We start from the raw sequence: 21,592 nt of genomic DNA, 5'->3' as shown, positions 1-21,592 counted from the left end.
CATTCACCACCTCCAACTGTTCTTGAACATTGATGTCATGTTCTCCCCAAATCACAATATTATCTGCAAATAACGTGATGTTCATTTCTCTTCCTCCATATGCTGCTTTTGCTGTTCTCATGATGTCATCCATTACTATTGTAAACAGGATTGGCAATAGAACACTGCCCTGTCTCAGCCCACTAGTGATTTTGAACCAACTTGTCCTGCCAACTTGTGTTTGCATGCAACTACAACATTCCTTGTACATTGCAATGATCATTTTTATTAATGCCTGTCCAATTCCTTTTTGCACCAGACTGTCCCAAACTTTAGTCCTTGGGACACTGTCTTATGCCTTTTCAGTATCAATGAATGTCATCACCATATCATTTCCATACTCCCATTGCTTTTTCATTGGTTGTCTCATAATGAAAATGGGGCTCTATTGTTGACCTTCCACTTTTGAAACCAAACTGATTTTCCTGTATCTGATTTTCAACCCTCAACCTAATCCTACTTTTCAGTATGCTTTCCATTATCTTAGCAACATGGGATATCAGAGTAATTCCCATGTAGTTCTTCAATACTTTCTTGTTGCCTTTCTTAAAAATTGGGATGAGTATTCTTTTTGCCTTTCTTAAAAATTGGGATGATTATTCTTTTTTGCCAATCCTGAGAACTCGATACTACATATATGACAAAACTATTCAAATCGCTTAAAATTACAGTAGAACCTCGATAATTCGAAATCGGTTAATTCAACATCCCACGTAATTCGAAGAAGCTCTCGTTCCCGGAAACATGAGATACAGTTTTGCATGTTATTTAAATTGTTTAATTCGAAATACGGATAATTCGTAATTCGAAGTACAATGTCGGCCCCATTACCGAAATTCAGACTTTTAATTCGAAACTGCCTTTTCATTTTAAAACAATAGTATGTTACAGGGCAATTTCAACTCGAAATTTATCCGCGTCATAATAGAACGCGTGTTCCGGAACGTGGAGGTGTAGCTTTCTGCACTTACACTCACTTCGGTGGGTCTACAGTGCATTTCATGATTGCCAAATTGAATGAAATCTGAATTCTTTTGCATTCAACCTTTTAAAGCAACGCCGTAATATCACGCAACAGGCAGTGTGCAGGAAAACAGAATGCGCGAACGCTGGCGATGCCGACAGTTGACGAAAAAGCATGGCTCATATAATAAATTCGTAGGCATCGAACAATACTGTAATTTGAAATAATAACATTAAGTTATTTATTAGACCACCTAATCAATACAAAATCGTCTTGGATGATTTACATAAATTTGTTATCTCATTTGTTGTTGTTGTATCTCATCACATTGTATTTTCAAACCATCATTGTTATTTTTAATGTTATTTTACTTCAAATCTCTTAAAGATTTTAAAATTCATTTCATCACTACATGTTATTTAGACGCTTATTTTTAATTTAAGGTTAAGACTATGGCTGATGATGCCTTCAGAGAAGGCGAAACATGTCCCACTATTAGCTAACAAATTTATGTAAATCATCCAAGACGATTTTGTATTGATTAGGTGGTCTAATAAATAACTTAATGTTATTATTTCAATCTACATCATCAATACGGACCAAAAATGATATTTATTACATGCAATACTGTAATTGCCGATGAAACTAAATTGGTTTATTTTAATGCGAGCCCAAACAGTCTTATGGTTTTAAAGGAGAACGTGCCAGCCGGAGAATCGTACAAGGGTGGTGGGGGATGGGGGTCATTGTAGTGCGTTGCAATTGCAATGCACATGGAAGCGAGAAATTTTATCCCCTCGTCATAGAAAAGTTTGATAAGCTACAATGTTTTAAGGGCGTCGGGCACTTTCCATGCCAGTACAAAAAATCTGAAAATGCAAATAGTACAGATATCCAGAAAATATTGCATTTGCACCGGGGAACCGGCATAATTTATCCTAGTCTTTGAATTGTGATTTTTTTTCTTTCATTGTGTGAGGTTATGTTTGTCAGTGATTTATCCAATTGCATTATTTGAACATTGTAAATGCACCTTGTTGGATACATTTTGGAAATAGTTTTTCCATCGCATTGGAAAGGTTTAAACTGTGAATCGAGGTGATTGCATGTATTAATTGGTCTTAGAATACTTTGTGACGCGGCAAGTGTTTACATTTCTGAAGTACGAGAGAAGTGCCATGGCGGGAAATCGTACAAGGATAGAGTCATAGGAAAGTTTGATTTTAAGGGCATCGGGTACTTTCTGTGTAAATACAAGGCATCTAAAATGCATACAGTATAGTACTCCAATCTCCAATGAATAAAGCACTTGCACATGGGAGCCAGCATAGATTTCTCCTCGTCTCTGAATCGTGCTTTTTTTCTTTCTTTCGTTGCGTGAGATTGTATTTGCCAGTGAGATATGCAAGTGCATTATTTGAATACTGTAAATGCACCTTTTTGGATACATTTTGGAAACAGTTCTTTTTTTCATGGCATTTGAAAGGTATAAACTGTGAATCAAGGTTAACTGCATGCAGTAACGGGCCTTAGAATATTTTGTAACGCGGCAAGGGTTGGTACTTCTGAATTGCGAATTGGCGGTTAATTCGAAGTCCGATTTTTGAGTCCCAACGACTTCGAATTAACGAGGTTTTACTGTATCTATATTATTAATTTCAGATGCCTTTGCTGGCAAGATGTAGTGTTTACAGTGCACTATGTCTTCTGGTATAGGCTAGAATAAATTTGTTACTTTCATTGATCTGTCTCTCATTCTCATCCTTGTCTATGACAATATGAAAGTGACCGAGGTATGAGCAATGCTAGTAATACCATTCCTTATACATAGAGTTTGTGATTTTTAGCATTTGCGATAAATGCGAAATATTACATGTTATAAACTTCATATTTGGTCCGTATTGAACATGTACATCAATTTAAGATTATAAAATTTTTTTTATTAGTTAAGCATCTCACTTATATTGAATAGGTTGACTAATAAAAAAAATTTTAATAATCTTAAATTAATGCGAAAAATGTCGAAACTTTGTCAGTGTATGTGCCTTCATCTTATATGACCCGTACGAGTAGTTTTTAGCGATTTTGAATTGGCGATAAAATGCGAAATTGATTCAAAATGCGAAATTATACAATTTATGCAAAATAGATGCGGAACTCGCAGTTTTATACGAAATAAACATATATATTTTTAAAAAAGATGCATTTTTCTTCAAAATAAGATATACAGTATGTTGTTATTTATTACATGAGAAATAATTGTTACGGCGCCCATTGCGATTGTAAAGCGGTAACATGCTTTGACGGACACTTCCGTCCTGCTGAACAGAACATTTATAAGTTCATTATCGCAATTAGCTGGTCGGAGAGATTTATTCTCTTTGTTTTGCAGCCTACCCGATTGATTGTCAGATGATACCTGAAGCTATTTTCTCTGTGTAAATAGTAACTCTGAGCTGAAATACGGAAAATAAAAAGAATATCATTTTGCCACTCGTTGTAAACGGCATCCAAGCGCGGCATGGATGAGTTTATTCGTAACTGGTTTGAAAATAGTGATATTGAAAGTGGAAATGATTCTCTGGAGAGTGAAAATACTTCTTCTTCAACTGACAGTGATGAAAGTTATTCCGATTTCATTTCTGAGATGATAGTGCCAATTGAAACTACGTGACAAAACCAGAATGCAACAAGAACGAGCGAGAAGTCTAGTTTTTTTTTAGTCGCACCGACACAGATAGGTCTTACGACGACGATGGGATAGAAAAGGCCTAGGAATAGGAAGTAAGTGGCCGTGGCCTTAGTGTGAAAATGGGAAACAGCGGAAAACTATCTTCAGGGCTACCGACAGTGGGGTTCGAACCCACTATCTCCCAGATGCGAGTTCACAGCTGCGCGCTCCTAACCGCAAGGCCAACTCGCCCGGTGAGAAGTATAGTAAAATGATACTTGGAATTATGATCTTCTTGACAATAAGCCTCTTTCTGTAACATGTAAACCAGTTTTTGAAATTCACTCTATAGTGGGGAGGGGGTTGGGTAATAATCCGAAAAAATGGACGTAGGGAATGAATTTCTAACCCCACAGTTCTGGGATCACGTGACTAAGGAAACCAATGCCTATGCCTCTACATTTCTTGCTAATTTATCTGCTTCCCTTGAATCCAGTAATACTTACGAACAAAAACATTGGTTTCCTGAGACGAGCTGAAAGCTCACTTTGCTTTGTGTATTCTTGTATAGCCTATGTGATTAATCAAATTTATGTTAGTGACGAAAAAAAATGGTATGTAAGTGAATATTTCCTTTCACAAGTAGGCCAAAGGGTTAAATCATTCAATGTGTGGAATTTCTTTCACTGGCTATAGAGCACTGCAAGGAACAATCTATCGAACAGCAAATACACTTTCAAGCACCACGTTCATTCTCTTTGTGTGTTTACCCTTGATCATAGTCGGTTATTCTTGACATTGGTGTTGAGTAGTAGTTCTGTTTAAAAGTACGGTAGCGATTTATTTTATTGTCTGGTAGCCATGGGTAGAAGCGAAGTGACGATCAAACAGCATGCCGAAAGACACAAATCGGGACATCTTTATGTAAGCGATACAGATGGCCTATATTGATGTGCCGACTCTGCAATAAAAGACTTGAAGAAAAAAAATGTTTTGCAGTCCTTCCTTTGCCTTGGCAGCACTTCTGTCCATTTGGGCCTCTATGAACAGTGTTGATGTAGAGTTGTTTTTAGCAACTACAACATAATTGTAACTGATAAGCGGTCTCAAATGAAGGAGGACACCTTTTAAGCAATTGGCATGTTGTACTTTAATCATCATTGGAATTCCTCTTCCTTGTAGGTGTGTTGTACTGTGATAAATCAATACGTTCAGAATAGTATTTTTCACTTTGAAATTGTGTTTGTAAATTTGAAAATAAGCACATTCCTGTGTGCGCGTTAATACTTCTTGCAGTCTTATGTTGATGTTTGTCTTATTTTCCATAGTGAATTCAAAACTGCATGACGAGCAATGTGTGATTAAACAGTATGATTTTACTCCGAACTGTTGTGTGTGCAGTTTAGCAAATTATGCCTATTTTTAACCAATTTACTACAAAATGCTAAATTTGAAAATCAAAACGCTAAATCTCTGATTTTTAAATGCTATAAACCACAAACTCTACTTATACAGCCTGTCCCTGTTAATGAATGGTGTGAAAATGTCGCTCATAGGGTCGGTTGGTGCATGCATTTCAGTGGGTTTGGCAGGCTGGTATGTAATAGCAACCTCTGGTTCGATGAGGAAAGCAACGAGAAACAACCTCACCCCTTATTTCTCTTCTATGCCCCTTCAGTGACACCTAGGCTATCTATGACATCTGTTGGCAGAATTGTTCAGGATCAAACCAGCCTTTCAACTGAATACCCGACACATTAATCTCAGCTAACAAAGTGAGTATGGCATGTGGTTAGGTCATATAACTGTAAGCTTGCATTCGGGAGATGGCAGCCTTAAAGATAGTTTTCGTGTTTTCCCATTTTCACACCTTAATTAAGTTTACGGCTGCCACCTTCCCAATCCTAGCCCTTTCCCATCTTTGTATTGCTGAAAACCTTCAGTGTGATAGTGGGATGTTAAACCACTAGCATAAAATAGTAATCTCAGCTAATATTTTGAGTTATGTATTCAGAACTCAAACTCTTAATATTTCAACAAATCAATTACACTATTCAAGAAACCAATTTGACAAGATGACTGTAAATGTAACTCTTAATCTTTATAACCTTGTTCAACATACGCTTAATATTTGGTTCTAAAAAAAAAGCGTGATGAACGAAAAATGTTGTAAGAAAAATATTCAGTTCTCGAATAAGCTTTTACCATTAGGGTACAAATTCTTACTGAAGTTGCAATATAATATGGATACACAGTATAATCTAACCCATCTTCATCCAGAGAAAAGGTGTTCAGTTTCTTCTCTATTAGTACGTGTTACCACTGCTTTACCAAAACAACATAACTACATTGCTGATTGTGTTATTTCATCTTGATCCTGGCTACTTTACGTGCCCTACAATTTTCACTCTCTAGGCCACCAGTGTATCTACTATCTCCTCGATTTTCTGAAGTAGACGTGCTGTTATGTCCTGAAGATCCTACAAAAGCTGTTGTTTATTGAAAGATGGTCGCAGCTTGCATTCCGTTGCAGACGTTCTCCACAAACCCCCATAAGTAATGCACATTGCAAACATTTCAATATCATTCTGTTTCACCAATATGAAAGCACATAATATATTCCAACCAATAACTCATAGGATCATGTTCATTCCTTACCACTGTTAATTATACAGACTTTCATTATAGACTTACATTTCATGCAGTAAGGCTGGGAAAAATGTAAAATCACAGGTCATAAATTCAAAGTTTCTCCGGTGACGGCAGTGCATGAAAATGTGGGATTGTCCTTCTCCTTTTGTGTTTTCATGCTGTCCTTATCTCCTCTTTCCATTGTTCCCTCTTCTCACACTGACTTACACATTTTTCCTTCTCTGTGTTCCTTTCAGATTTCTTATCTTTCAGTATACAGTAAAACCTCTTTAAGATGTTTCTGCAAGGGACAAGGAAAGACAGAGAGTTAAGCAAGAAAACTTACTATTGAATACAGTGAAACCTCATTAAAACGTTTCTTCAGGAGACAATGGAAAATAACTTGTTAAGCGAGGAAACTTACCAATGAATAGACAAATAAAAACTATCCAACAGGGATATGGAAACACTAGTTCCGATTTTTTTCCGACATCGAACAGACTTATACCTAATCATATTCCTTAATCCAACATCGAGGTCACAAATTACGATGTTTTCCCTAAGGTTATTTTAGGTCATGTATCTGTGGGTACATTGAAAAGTTTAGGCCTATCTAACATTTCTAAAGATGAGAGGAAAGTATTAAAAAGTATGAAAAACACAAGAGAACAAATATGAAAACCCTTTCTGCTGGGGGTTATAAAATAACAACTACCGGTACACTGAAAGGTGTGCAAAACACCAGACAACAAATATGAAAACATATGCACAGGGGCCAACAAAAATAAAGTATTATTGCGAATCACATTCTTTCTAAAGCAAATGTTAGTAAAAGCCTTTTATTTTGGAGCAATGGATTATTAAACATTATTTTCTGGTCACACTCTTAGACAATGAATTGGAGGTTACATTCGACCATGTGCAGCTGCGAGGAATGACTTTGGCCGCCATTTTTAATGTAACAAAACTTCGACTAACTTGAATGATCGAGACAAAACTCGAAGGTGCAAGTTTCAACATTCGCGACTTCTGTGCGCTTGTGCCAGTCCACTTTCAACAGATTTTAATTTTATCTTCATTAATTTATTAAGGAATTTCACATTTTCTGTGTCCATAACTAGGCTATCACAAGACAAATGTGCGCCATGCTAGTCAGTTTCACTTTACAAAGGACTATCTTGTTAAGTCAGTTTCACACGATCGTGTTTGTAATCCAGATATAGGCTATCGTATCACGCAAAAAATATTAGCTACACTTCACTGTACCACTCAACACAAAATACATTTTTTACCTTCTGAATGGAAGGCTCACTCTGTTATTCGGCAATCTTGCTGCCAACCGGCAAGCAAAGCTGTACATTCCTGAGGCTAACGACTTGCTCCCCTAAAGTACAACTTGTCCTTCGAAGTTCAGGGGAAGGCCTTTTCCCATAATCGCGCAACTGTGGCGACGGCTCTTACCCGAGTTGGTAATTACGTTTCTTTCAGAAGGGATGAGAAATACAGTAACATTTGCAGGTCTAGGAAAAATGTGATCATACTAAGCAGTAAAATAGCAAACATTTGTGATAGGATAAGTGAGATATTTTTATATAGATGTAATACGATAAAAATTGGGACTTTGAATTTACGACATGCTAAGCAGGAAAACGTGTTAATGAGGAAAGCACTAACGAGGTTTCATTGTACTGTGTTTCTTGCATTAGTTTCCTGATTTTGGTCCCTGAAATATAGCTGTCTTCTTGGCACACTCACATTATCTTTTTGTTTGCACCAGTAGCATACATTTGATCGCTCTACTCAAAACATACGCAGCACAATTGCCATTGTTTTCTGAAGATACAGTCACTTAATTTAAACTGTGCGTTGTAACTCCCATTTTTTCTTACCCATTGCTAATCACTGTTCACTGAAGTGTGTAAAAGTAATTAACACAAAGATCAGTATATGTTATAGAACAAGTGCTCGTCTCCCACATGGTTACCACTAGCAGTGAATTCATAGACCAATACTATGCCTAGCTTGTCGAACGGTCCCGTTACTGCAGTATTGCTGCTTGCATTTTCAGTTGCCACCTACAACTGAAGATCGGCCGTTAAAACAATAGATGTTTTCTCTACTGCACATTTCACAATAAGGAAAACAGTGATGATGGAAAGCTTTCACATAAACACATCATAGATCGGTTTTAAGTGTTTTTAACCTAAAAAATGAGGTTGAAATCGTGCAAATTTAGTTTTGAACCTAAAATACAGGTGGAGTTCCGCTATTTTGTTCGTGGAGGAAGAATGATACAAGGACAGGATGAGATGGAGGAGGCTCATATACCACACCCGGGAAACTGGAGATGGTTTAGGATGATGATGATGATGATGATAATGATGATTCCTATGGAAGTTGCTGACATAGAGATATTCTCCTTCAAAGTGAAAGATATTCCTATTCATGAATTTTGCACAGCCGCAGTTATACCTTTCAGTATTAAGTCTGCAAGCCTCTGTGAATTTACTAAATGCTGCTGCAATCCTTTATTTATAACTAGCGCTATGGCCTTGTTGAATTCATACCTCTTTATCTTTAAATCATTGGAAAGTGAATCTAACCGTCATTGTCTCGGTCTCAGTCTACTTATCTTACCCTAAGTGACTGAGTCCATTATTCTCCTGTTGTAATTATGGTGGGAAAATTGTTCAAATTCGTATTTTCCCCAGATTTCCACTTCAAATGTAAGGGTGGGAAAATATATTTTTTTTTGCTAGTTGATTTACGTCGCACCGACACAGATAGGTCTTACGGCGACGATGGGACAGGAAAGGACTAGGAGTGGGAAGGAAGCGGCCGTGGCCTTAATTAAGGTACAGCCCCAGCATTTGCCTGGTGTGAAAATGGGAAACCACGGAAAACCATTTTCAGGGCTGCCGACAGTGGGGTTCGAACCTACTATCTCCCGAATACTGGATACTGGCCGCACTTAAGCGACTTCAGCTATCGAGCTCGGTGGAAAATATATTTACCCGAATAATCCCACCATCAAATAATGCCCGCACCCTCATTTTAGGAAGGCTCATTTTGAAAGGAAAAAAATGAAAAGAAGTAAAATTCCTTCCATCGAAAGATTAAATTAGACATAAACAATCATTTCATATCACTCCGCGATGTCCACGTGGTCTTTACGCAAATATGAACATGTAAATTTACGGATATAGCTGCTTTGCCTGAGAAGATAAAAATACATTATCACTGCTATGAAATATATTTTCCATGAAAATGAACAAGTAAGCCTACTTACATGACAGGTATTTCATTAATCTGAACTTGCAATAGGCTGGATTCCATGTAGATAGGATGATTCGTTGTCTCTTGCATCACTAGAATCCTCTCCTAAATTACTTACAAATTCGTCACACGCCACGTCTAAAACACTTCACACACGGTCTCTTTTTACTTGGTGGTGGATCATTTTTTTTCGTGCAATGTAAACACTTGAAACAAATACACTGGTGCATTCCGATGTTTCGTCTAAAACACTTCTCACACGTGGTCTCTTACCGTCTTACTAATAAACCGTGTATAAACCTCCTGTGTATACATCTGTTATAGTTAATCGTTGAATTGCTTACACAAACCAGGACCCTTGTATAAGCATTGTATAGCAGCGAATAGCAGAAAAAGAAACAAGTTAGCAGTTTATTTTCGTGATATTTACTGTCTGCAGTAAAATAATCGTGGTGAAATATTCAACTTGCATTCAACATTGAAGGAATGGACGATAATGTTGATGATCTTCACGATATTTTAAACATAGAAGACATACACCATTTAGGGGTTATGGAGGCTAGACATCTTCGTAAAGTTAAACACTTTCAAGAGACGGAATGACAATAACTATAAAAGAAATTATGGTTGGGCGAATTTTTGTGTAATAATGTGTTTCTGCTTAATGGACTTTTGAAATTACGAGTTTATTATACATTATCTGCCTCTACAAAGATCTTTCTCAAATTTGAGTGTAAAAAAAGGACAAATTCCTTGACATAAAAAATGGTATAACTTGAAAACCGTACGTAATATGATTTCCATACTTAGTTGTTGAATATGCAGATATATGATGTATAAATGCCTAATAGAAACATTTTTGATCAAACCTTCCTTTTTGCTACAAAACAGTTCTTCCTTTCTCCTGGAAAGTAAGAATTGTGGAATGTGTACCCTTTTCAACACGTCGATTCAATTACAATTGTTAATGTTTTCCGTACTATCCCTGTTAGGAGTTCTTGATCTTTTCTTAAGCTTTTCCATTTCTTTCATGGCGTTCATTTCGCAAGAAAGCCGAAGAAATGTTGATGTCAACATAAGCCAATTTCCAGCTGACTCACTTTGTGTTGCCACTGCCATTTCAATTTGCCATGCTACTGCGTGACTTTCCAGAAAGTTTTGCTCGTAGTTAACTAGCAGAAGCGATCATAAAGGTTTTGAACGTGCAAAATACGTCAGTAAACTACAGGAAGAGATTCCTACGACTTGGAACGAGTGTATACGTGCTGTATAGTAATACCATGGTAATACAATGTGTATACCACGTTTATTAGTAAGAAAAATATACTACGCGTATACAGGGTTTGTTCACTGTATAACCATACAAGTGTTAAACTGTAAAAGGACTTTTTATTAGCAAGGCGGTCACTGGACAGTAACACGACCAGTGGTGGATAATTCTTTTCATGCAATGTAAGCACTTGAAATAGACACACGGGCGAAATCTGATGTTAGTTTTGCGATACAGTAAAACCTCATTAATTCGAAGTTTTTGTAATACAGAAATTGGACTTCCAATTATGTGATTTCGAATTAACAGCCATCTTGTAATTCAGAAATGCCAACCCTCACCAGTTTTCATGGATTCTGCTTTTCCGCGTACTGCCTGCTACGTGATATTGTGGCGTTCCTTAAAACGCTGAATACAAAAGAATTGCGATTTCACTCTTATTTTCAACTGTGAAACACACTATAGACACAACGAAGTGAGTGAAAGTGCAGAAAGCTACCCCTGCACGTTCCGGAAGACGCATTCTATCGTGACGCAGAGAAATTTAGAATTTAAATTACTCTGTAAAATACGGTACTACATTTAAAAAATGTAAAGTCAGTTTAGAATTAAAAAGTTAGATATTTTACGTTTAAATATGACATATGGGGACAGTTTTCTTCCATCGACAGTTGCATAAAGCATAACCATACACTCGGCATCGAAAACTAGGTGAGCTAATAAAACCCGCACCCCAATTTCGTGCCTCAAATTTTTTCTAAAAATATGCGGGGATTATTCACGTAAATACGGTAATGCGAAGGGAAGAATCTCGCTGGTAAATACAGTATGACTTGACCTGTCATGGGTTTTATTATATTGTGTTCCTTTTTCCTATTTGTCTATATGTGACTTGTGTTTACTGGAACCATTGACGTTGGTCTTGGTGTTTAGTGATTTACTCTCCAAAATAGAGTTCTATTCAGTAATGCTTCTGTTTTGAGTGACCCACTCTTTTTGTAAATTTCTTAATATGTCAAGATATTGATATGTTGTGAATTATGCTTCAGGTTGACAACGAGGATTCAGAAGATGTATCTGACTCTGACTCCAGTATTCCATTTATGTGTGCAAAGAAAGCGAGGATGACCTGTCCACCTGACGGTGATGGCCCAGCAGATTTGAGTAAACCTGGTCCAAGTGGCTCACAACCGGAACCCAAACCTGGACCTTCTGGACAGATCATTCCAGGTCTCTGCCCAACTTCAGGTAAAATTATTATGTTCCCTGTTGTTTCCACACATTCACAATTTCTCCATGTCATGCAGAAATGACCTGACCTTGGAAATTTTTTTTGAAAAGACCATTGATATGTTTAAATACACACATTAGGCAAGAGGCTGGAACTTGCCTCTTTCAGGAAATGTTAGCTCGGATCTTTTTGTATGTGCGAGTTGTTGCTGGTTATGAAGTGTGTATTTCCTATAAAACTAAACTTTACTCAGATATTCCTGAACGTTTTTTGCTATAAAAATTGCTGTATTTCTCATCCAGGAAACAACAAATTTATGACACGTTGAAGGAATAGTAGACTTGTTAAATTTAGTTGTATATGGTACTGTCAGCCGTCAAGAATTATGTCCGTAGATAATGAATTTCCCTTTTAATGTAACTCATTCTACTGGAAGGGCTTCAGGATAATCTGGGTATGAAGTACTTGGTTCACAGATAGAAATTGCAGTATGGCCTTGATGGATTTCCAAAATTGATTCCATTACAGCATTGTAATTTTATATTCGACTTAACATAATTCACATTAGTTTAGAACCCACATTCAGCATAAGGAAATGTTTTAAATTGTCAAGTATTTTCCAACCCACGTGATTTTTCTCCTTCGCATCACTTTCCTAGTCTTAATCTTGAAATGGAAATTTGGAGAAAACTACAAATTCGCATAGTTTTTCATCTATTATTATGTAAAAGTTTTCTGTCATCAGTGTGCTTCCTATTTATTTTTATTTTTGCTAGTTGCTTTATGTCGCACCGACACAGATAGGTCTTATGGCGACGATGGAACAGGAAAGGCCTAGGAATGGGAAGGAAGCGGCCGTGGCTTTAATCAAGGTACAGTCCCAGCATTTTCCTGGTGTGAAAATGGGAAACACCGGAAAACAATCTTCAGGGCTGCCAACAGTGGGATTCGAACCCATTATCTCCCGCATGCGAGCTCACAGCTGTGCGCCCCTAACCGCACGGCCAACTTGCCCGGTGCTTTTATTTTTATTTTTTTCAGACATGTGAAGGCATGGAAATATTAAGGCTACTGGTAGACGTCATTCTTAAACATAATTCGTCTGTTAAGGAATATCCACATAGTGGTGTGCAATATGCCGTGGCTAAATGCTACAGAAGTTATAACACAGTATTGACATACAAAGTCATCCTGATGGTTACAGTGCCGATGAATGGATTGCAGTCTATAATCTTCCAGTAAAGGACACAATTTTTTGTGGCTATGCATACATTAGTTATCGTAGTGTTCGAGCAGTTGGGTAACTACCAATTATGAAACTTACCTACTACTTTTCTGTCGTCGTCTATTCACACCGTTCTCCGACAACCAGTAACAAAACATTCTCTTTTTGATGTTCTGCTTAATTCAGTCATGACATTCCTAAACGCTTCATTTCTTCAAAAATGCACAACTGTCGATACTTTTTTTTTTTCCAATGGCCTGTCATCAGTTTGTATGCAGCAGCTGTGAAGCACAAGAGCAACACTGCAATAACAAGATTGCTCAGCTCGGCAAGGTATGTTCAGGGACGGTCTGTGCACGGTGCATTTCATTTTTCAGCCAAATGTTGTTGGTTATTTTCTGGGTTTTTAGTGCGTGAGGAGAAGAATGGGTTTTTTCTGAAACAACCTTGAAGAAATTGAGGATAAGGTTAAAGGAAATGCATTGTTTAAGGAAATGCATTCGACCAAGCTACCCCCATACTGCCAACCACCGAAACAAACACCCAAACCACCCCACTCAACGACACACACACCCACCCCACCCCCCACCCCAAAAATCCACTAAAATCCAAAAACAAAGGCACGCAAACAAAAATTATCAAAACTCGTCACCAAGCTATCGCAGCAATTCCTGCCACCATAGAATCTGAAATCCAAATGGACCTAGCTTCACAACCACCCAACCCAACCCCTACCCCTTCTCCCCCACCTCCACCCCCGAGTCCACCTCAGACCAACCAAAACACACAAACTGATGGGACAGAGACTGAACTACCCTGAAAACAACCCCAAGCCCTAACACACACACCTAAAGCACACAGATCCAGAGCAGGCGTAAAAAACCTGCTCCCAAGTCACTAAACACACCAACACGCAACACCCCCCAGAACAAAAACTCACACCTGCACTCCTTCCAGACCCACTCTTATTACCCAGTGCTATAATTGCCTCAAACTAAACCACTCTGCAGCAACCTGCTCAGAGGCTACCCGCTGCAACAGATGTGGTGGCCCTAACTGTCATACTGATTGTAAGGTACCAAGGGACCAGGCGACGTGCGTGAACTGCCAAGGCAGCCACGCATCCTCATTCCCTGGTTGCCCTTTCCTCAAAAAAGCAAATAGAGCACACCATCGGCACGCACAACAAATAAACACACGCACAAACCACCCCCCGCCCCGCCCACAACTCTTAAACCTCAATATACTTCCACCCTCGAACCCGAGCCTTTCCACCGCCACCCCCATGCACCTGCTCAGCTAAGATACCTCCACCCTCACCCACTTACTACTCTTAAAGCTACTCTCACCTGAACTGTCACAATTATTATCCACATTGCCTAACAGACAACTCATTATTCATTAACCCACCCGCCCCTCCAAACTACCCCACCAAGCAACGTAAATACCAAAGTTCTCACTTCCTACCACCATGTAACACCAAAAGCACCAGAAAGGGTACAGTTGAGGCGGAGTGCCACAAGTTGCTATTCATAAGATGCTGATTTTTTCAAAATTTTAACAACACCAGGTACTTATTCTCTTACCCACACATTAGGAGCAAGTTGCGACCTTAATATACGATGCAGCGTTGCAAATTTCCAAAAGCAACATCACGCTAGGTAAGCCTTGAATGGTCCACCATACAGGGTAAGCCACATTGTATTCAAGAAAATGCTGTGTTAGTCATATCACCGAATGACGCAAATTGCCCTGGACACACACAATTAACATTTAAAACTTAGTATACTTTACTCGCACACCTAAACATATAAATATACATACCAGTACCACAGTTAAGCAACATACAATGCGGTCAACCACTGGATAGGTGACCACTACTCATACTCTTACAGATCACAAATACTGCACACAAACTACCTATACTGGATAAGATATTAAACAATCAAACACACAACTGACTACCCGATAGAAGAGCTTCGATGGGAGCACTGGTATCGATACGTCACACCACCTATCTCTATGAGACAGGTGAATAATACAGAACCTAGGGCGTCTATATCCTTTCCTAACTTAGCAGTCTTGATCTTTAAGCCCATATAATAGATCCAGAGCTTTTGGACGTGAAAGGATGGTGAACCGGCGACTTGTGTGGGATATGGAAGAGCAAGGTCTCATGACAAACTACCAGTGTGGTTTTCGCTCTCATCAGTCTGCCGTCAATCATCTGGTCGGACTGGAAAGCACCATTTGGGAGGCCTTTCTCCGGAGGGTACAGCTATTCGCAGTGTTGGCTTTTTTTACCTAGTAAAAGCTTACGACACTCCCTGGCGATGTGAGATTATCTCCACACAACATGCACCAGGTGGGGATTTAGGTGAAATTCGTCAACGTTTATTGAGAACTTCATGTCCCTCCGGCTCTTTCAAGTCTGAATAAGAAATGCATTTTCTCAATATTATCTTCCAGAAAATAGAATGTCACAGCGATCTGTACAGAGTGTCATGCTGTTGGCATTCGCCATCAACGGCATAGTTGCTGCTGCTAGACCTGCAGTCGTTTCATCGCTATACGTAGATTATTTAGATCTACATTACAGCTTCGGAAGGATGGCATTTGCTTAGAGATGGCTACATCAAGCTATTAACACAGTCGACGGATTGGTCTTGCATCATGGTGGTTTTTTCAGCAGTGAAAACCAGAAGAAAAAGAGAGATAATGAGAACTTTAATTATTTCAAGAAATGAGATATGTGAAAGTTGTGTAAATATGTATACAGGATGGGGCCTTCGATGTTAGGCCCCTTTAAACAACAAGCATCATCATCATCATCATCATCATCATCAGAATGGAGCCCAATTCCGACAAAACTTTTGGAGGTCGTTCAGAGATACCTTCTGAGCATATTGGTGTAAGGGACCCATGGTCTCTCTGGAGTCTCGTTACAGAGTAATAGTGTTATTATGATTTATTCTGTTTGTTACTCCAAACATCCTTATTTCTGTAAAAAAAAAAAAAAAAAAAAAAATCTTCACAACTGGGGTATGCGATAACCAAAACGTATAACACAACTCCCGAGTAATGCAACATCCCTCAGACAAAACGCATACACTTTTATCACAGTGTATTCAATCTGTTCTGTCAGTGTATTCTACAGTACAATACGTAAAAAATGCAGAACTGTTTCCTTACGGGTAAAACCTCTGTGTTATTGGCTTCTGGTATGTCAAAAACTCCTGCAGGACACAATTTCGACACTGACTGAATGGTCAGTGTTGAGGTCTTCAGTTCAGAGGCGCCTGAGTTTGATGTCGGATTGGGGATTTTAATCACGTCTGGTTAGTTCCTCTGACTTGGGGACTGGGTGTTTGTGTTTGTCCCGATACTTCCCTCTTCATAATCACAACACACTTCACTACCAGCCACTACAGAAATGTGCAAGGCCAAATCTACAGTACATGTGCGACACAGTTTGCATCCATAACCACAACTGGTTGTGGAAAAAGTGGTAGAAGTTCTGATTGTAACTATTGAAGTGAAATTTCCTAGCTTAACAATGCATTGCTATTTTTAAGTATCAAGCTACAAAACTGTAAAAATGACGATTTGTTTTCTAAAAAATGGTTTTGAAATTTCATAATCTTTCTCTATACTTACTGCATTATGTTCCTTTTTCAGAAGCAATGTCTGAGGAGAACCGTAAGTTGCTGGTGGAGCAGAATCGTGCCCCAATTATTGTGTCAGCTCGAAAAGTGGCACTGGCTAACTTCGGGAGCGAAGCTGGCACGAGTAATAGCAACAGCAGTAGTGGCGTTCCATTGTCTGATCCAGTCAAGACCGAAGACATGGCCACTCCCACTATTAAGAGTGTCATCGTTCGAGCGGGTCCAGCAACTACTAATGTATGTATTTATTCCTTTTGACTACTTATTTTAAAATAAACTCTGAATTTACTGGTTATAGTCAAATACCAAATGGGATCAGCACAAGATAGTAGAAGTATGTACTTTATTAAGATGTTTCATAAACTGTAAATTTTATCTCTTAGCAGCCTACAGGTTCACATCGGACAGATGCTCCCGATGTGCTGGTAGTACCTACCACAGATTCAAGGCAACCTGGCGATGGCCATGTATTGGAGGGAATGGCTCCACAGGAGATCTCGGCGCATGTCACTGTGGAAACCACACGAGCTCCTGAACAGCAACCCAGGTTTGTAAACTTAACTACATTGTATTTTAAGCCAGTAGAATTGCTGGGTTTACTCACATTATTCACACATTCTGAGTTTTCTTTGAAATTAGGAAAAGCTTTATACACATAAACCTGTTCTTGAAAGGTTTATGTTTATGCTGGGAAAAGCTTAGTTTTAAGATATTTTTTAATTGTGAAAAACAGACTGTTGACATGGAATACATGTACCATGTGGTTCCCAGTAACTACAGTACAATTCCGCTATAATGAGTATGGCATATAAAGAGAACCCCATTACAACGACAGTTTTTGTCTGTCCCTCCAAAATTCCTATATTAAACTATGCGTTATCCTTTGGTTACAGCAAGAGTCCTATCACTGACGCATCAGTTATTACGAGCAATTAAGCGTGTGCGATTTTTTTCTGTTACCGACAGTTTTGCACGCAGCAATTATATTTCATACGATCGATCATCTTAGGTATTGTTTCCTCATTATGTCCAATAGCGAGCTCTCTGAACCGAAGGCCAGTACGTTGACCCTTCAGCCGAGTTTGGCTTAATTTTAATGATCTTCGCTGAAATTAAGAAAGAATGCGATACACCTCAAGATATGGCTGAGCGAGTCACTGATTTTTTAGGTTAGATTATATTTTCTCGCATCTGGTTAAATTTCGGTTAGGCTATTCCAATCTAAATTTATAGCAAAGAGGTCATCACTGGCGCTTGATATGTTTTCATAGTACATATGTAGTTAGGTTAAGTGATGCTGTTTGAATAAGAACATTGGAAGGTTTTGTCTCAGAGACCTCTGTAGTGATACTTTTTTTTTCCAGAATGAAATTAAACATGCACTTTTACGTAGGATCGGATTTTGAAAAATAACAAACGAGCAAGCCGTATTGTGGATATCATCCACGAAAACGCACGTTTTCAACAAGCTTATAGCAGTTTCATACCGATTTTAAGGTGTGTGGGGGTTTTCCCAACTTTTACGAAAAATCTGATATAACAACAATCCATTATAGAGAGTAAATTTTTCGCCGTTATGAATTCTCGCTTTAACGGACTTCTACTGTACATTTATTTTCAAACTCTCCCATCCAACCCTGTGACCTTTGTTCATTTGTGTGTTGTAAAATAATTAGAATTCACACTTATCTGTTTCAGCTGTCTGCCTCTTTGGTGTAGTGGTTTGTATGATTAGCTGCCACCCCCAGAGGCCCGGATCAACCCGGCTCTGCCACAAAATTTGAAAAATGTTGCGAGGGCTGGAACGGAGTCCACTTAGCCTTGGGATGTCAACTGAATTAAAGGGGTTCGATTCTCACCTCAGCCATCCTCGAAGTGGTTTTCCGTGGTTTCCCACTTCTCCAGGCAATTGCTTGTACGTAACTCAAGGCCACAGCCGCTTTCGTCCCTCATCCTTGCCTATCCCTTTCAATCTTCCGATCCCCCACAAGGGCCGCTTTGGCGAGGTACTGATCCTTCTCCCCTGTTGTATATCCGACCAAACGTTTTACGCTCCTGGACACTGCCCTGCAGGTGATAGGGGGTCGGATCCTCACTGAGTCCATGGAATAAACCAACCCTGGAGGGTAAATGGATTAAATAAAGGAAACTATCTGTTTCAGCTATCTGTTACTTTGTCAACGTAGACGTTTGAAGTAATGTAATGTATTACCAGAAGCAAGATAATCACATTTCGTTAAACAAGTTTTGTTGGGATAAAGCAGTTTTTACTTGAATACTGCCAAGTCTCTGGAGTTTTAAGGTGATATGTTGGAATAGGTTTAAAAAGAAGAAAAACCTTAATTTTCATACATAATAATCAGCTGTGTGACCTACAGTAGTTGTCAGATGCTGGCCTTCTCTGTTCAAGGATACAGCGTCGTTTCTCAGCATTTAAATTAATAAATTTCATTGTTTGTCCATATTGAACCAAGATTACAACTTTTATTATAATTTGGATTCCACCTTATTCAATACACTGTTCTTAGATGAAATTACAACATATATTTCAGATCAAAAATTAGATGTTGGCTTTTCAGGCGTTTGCTCTATTAACCAGCATTTCGTCTTAGGTCTGACACTAGACTCGTCAGAGTGGGATGTGTCAGACCCTACCCACTGATGCTGGGGTGTATGCAGGTGAACTTATCAGAAGCCTCTTATGTGGCACAGTCTGATAACTGCATACGGGAGATAAAACTCCACAATGGAATTAATGCCCGCCTAGCAATTCCAAATGGTAATTCTAGAATTACCACATATATTTCAATCAGAACTAGTTTCGACGGCCGTCTGCGTCGTCATCAACTGATGTAGGTTCTTGGAAAAATTGGCAATCACATAAGTTTATCTACGTCAAATTGAACACAATTTAAAACCATATTAACAATTTAAAACTGTGTTACGATTATACTGTCTCAAAGTCCATATTTTCTACAAGTCTGAGACTTGCGAGTCATAAACCATAAATTGATGAAAACATGTGCAAACTGGTTTGCTCACTTATAAAATAACGTGGATTTAAAAGTCCAACTTTAAAATAAAATAATCTTGAAGAAATATTAGCTTAATTTATCACACTTCTTAAAACGTGACTTAGAATCGTATTAAAATACTTCAATAAAATCTTCAGAGTCGCTCTTTTAAGGTGAGTCACGTAAAAATGTTTACGTTATTGGGCATAATTTTATATATTGCCTCTTCAGTTAAATGATCCTTTAATGCATGCAGTCACCTTGATTCACAGTTAAACCCTTCAAATGCCTTGGGGAAAAAATTCTGAAATGTATCCAACAAGGTGCATTTATTGAAATAATCCTCTCGGATAACGCCATAGACTGTCAAACGTAACCTCACACCCGGGAAAAATAAAACACAAATCAAAGACAATGAGTAATCTACTGTATACGCATGACACAATTCAGGCAAATAGGGGTTACAGTACACAAGCCAGCTATCGCCAGTTCACTCGTAGGCGCCGACATATGCTGTTAAATATGTCCATTAGGGTACAAGGAAGGAGTAGAGGTGCGAAAATACTAGGTTTTTGTATTATTACCTGCCATATAGAACACTGAAGAAGACACTATATAGAACTGGTAGAGCACATGGCGACCACGTTTACTTGGTGACGGAAGGGTGATGAGGTCATACCTGACGTCACAGGGTGTAAGAGAGAGACAGGGAATTAATATCCGAAAACTAAGTCCGAATTTTTGCTACTGCGCATGCACCGCCAATTTAATTATTTAGCATTTCACCGTGGACAAGAAAAATGATCGTGACGTCATAATTATGACGTCGCGCCCCCCTGTTCCTCTATAGATAACTCATGTGGTACACCTGGTAATGGCGACGGGAGCTGTGACGTCACACAGGGCCGCCAACCCCTCCGCGCGTAACGAAGGGGGCGTAACACCAGCTGTCCCGATGTGTGTGGGTGCATCGAAATATGTACATATCCATGGCACATGAAGGAATATGGCAGAAAATGCATAATCATGGCGTATACGTGTGAATAGTTTAGGTACAACTATTCGGGAATGCATACCTATTATATACATTTACTTTAAGTAAAACTATACATTCCCTAGCCCAACGTATATAACAGTATAAGGAAGTGGAAATAATGCAAATCCTACTTGGAAGTCCTTGTAGAGGTGAGATGTGGGCCTAAAACTATTCGGGAAACAATAATCATATGATGTCCGTTCGTCGCCAATCAACAGGTAAGTAGTGCTGTTAGGAGTAGAAGGTGAGTACGCTGCTTATTACATTATGTGAACGTCGTGCATTCTGCTTCAATGCTGTTGAAACAGGCAGCCGTTCCATACGTCGTCATGCCATGTCCTTTATCGCCAAGTGGTTAGGTTCCTGAGGTTGGTACGTCTCTGACGATATGTAGATCAAAGGTGGAGGGGCGGTGATTCGCGGGAGCTCCAGTCGCCATTACCACGTGGTCGTGAAACCTGTGCCGGTACTGTCAATGCACGTTTCGGATATTTATTTCCTTAATGGCTCGTATATACACATTGTGCGATATCGTGTACTTAACTCCGGAACGACTGATTCGTACATTCC

The 21,592-nt window shown here is 38.8% G+C and overlaps 1 protein-coding gene across 4 annotated transcripts in view; it reads left to right on the top strand.

The window, feature by feature from the left end:
- Positions 1–21,592, top strand: part of hyd (E3 ubiquitin-protein ligase hyd) — a 544,651-nt gene that overhangs the window by 435,198 nt on the left and 87,861 nt on the right. For 3 of the 4 annotated variants that reach the window (XM_067158036.2, XM_067158034.2, XM_067158033.2), the window contains exons 36-38: positions 11,901–12,099; positions 16,986–17,209; positions 17,356–17,519. In XM_067158036.2, coding sequence (XP_067014137.2) covers positions 11,901–12,099; positions 16,986–17,209; positions 17,356–17,519 — 587 coding nt within the window. The remainder of the gene's footprint in view (positions 1–11,900; positions 12,100–16,985; positions 17,210–17,355; positions 17,520–21,592) is intronic. The other variant, XM_067158035.2, reaches the window with a different exon arrangement.

This window comes from Anabrus simplex, chromosome 14 (assembly GCF_040414725.1).
Source record: "Anabrus simplex isolate iqAnaSimp1 chromosome 14, ASM4041472v1, whole genome shotgun sequence".
Taxonomy (NCBI): domain Eukaryota; kingdom Metazoa; phylum Arthropoda; class Insecta; order Orthoptera; family Tettigoniidae; genus Anabrus; species Anabrus simplex.
The sequence above is the reverse complement of the archived record's forward strand: the minus strand, read 5'-3'. Positions and strand labels throughout refer to the sequence as shown.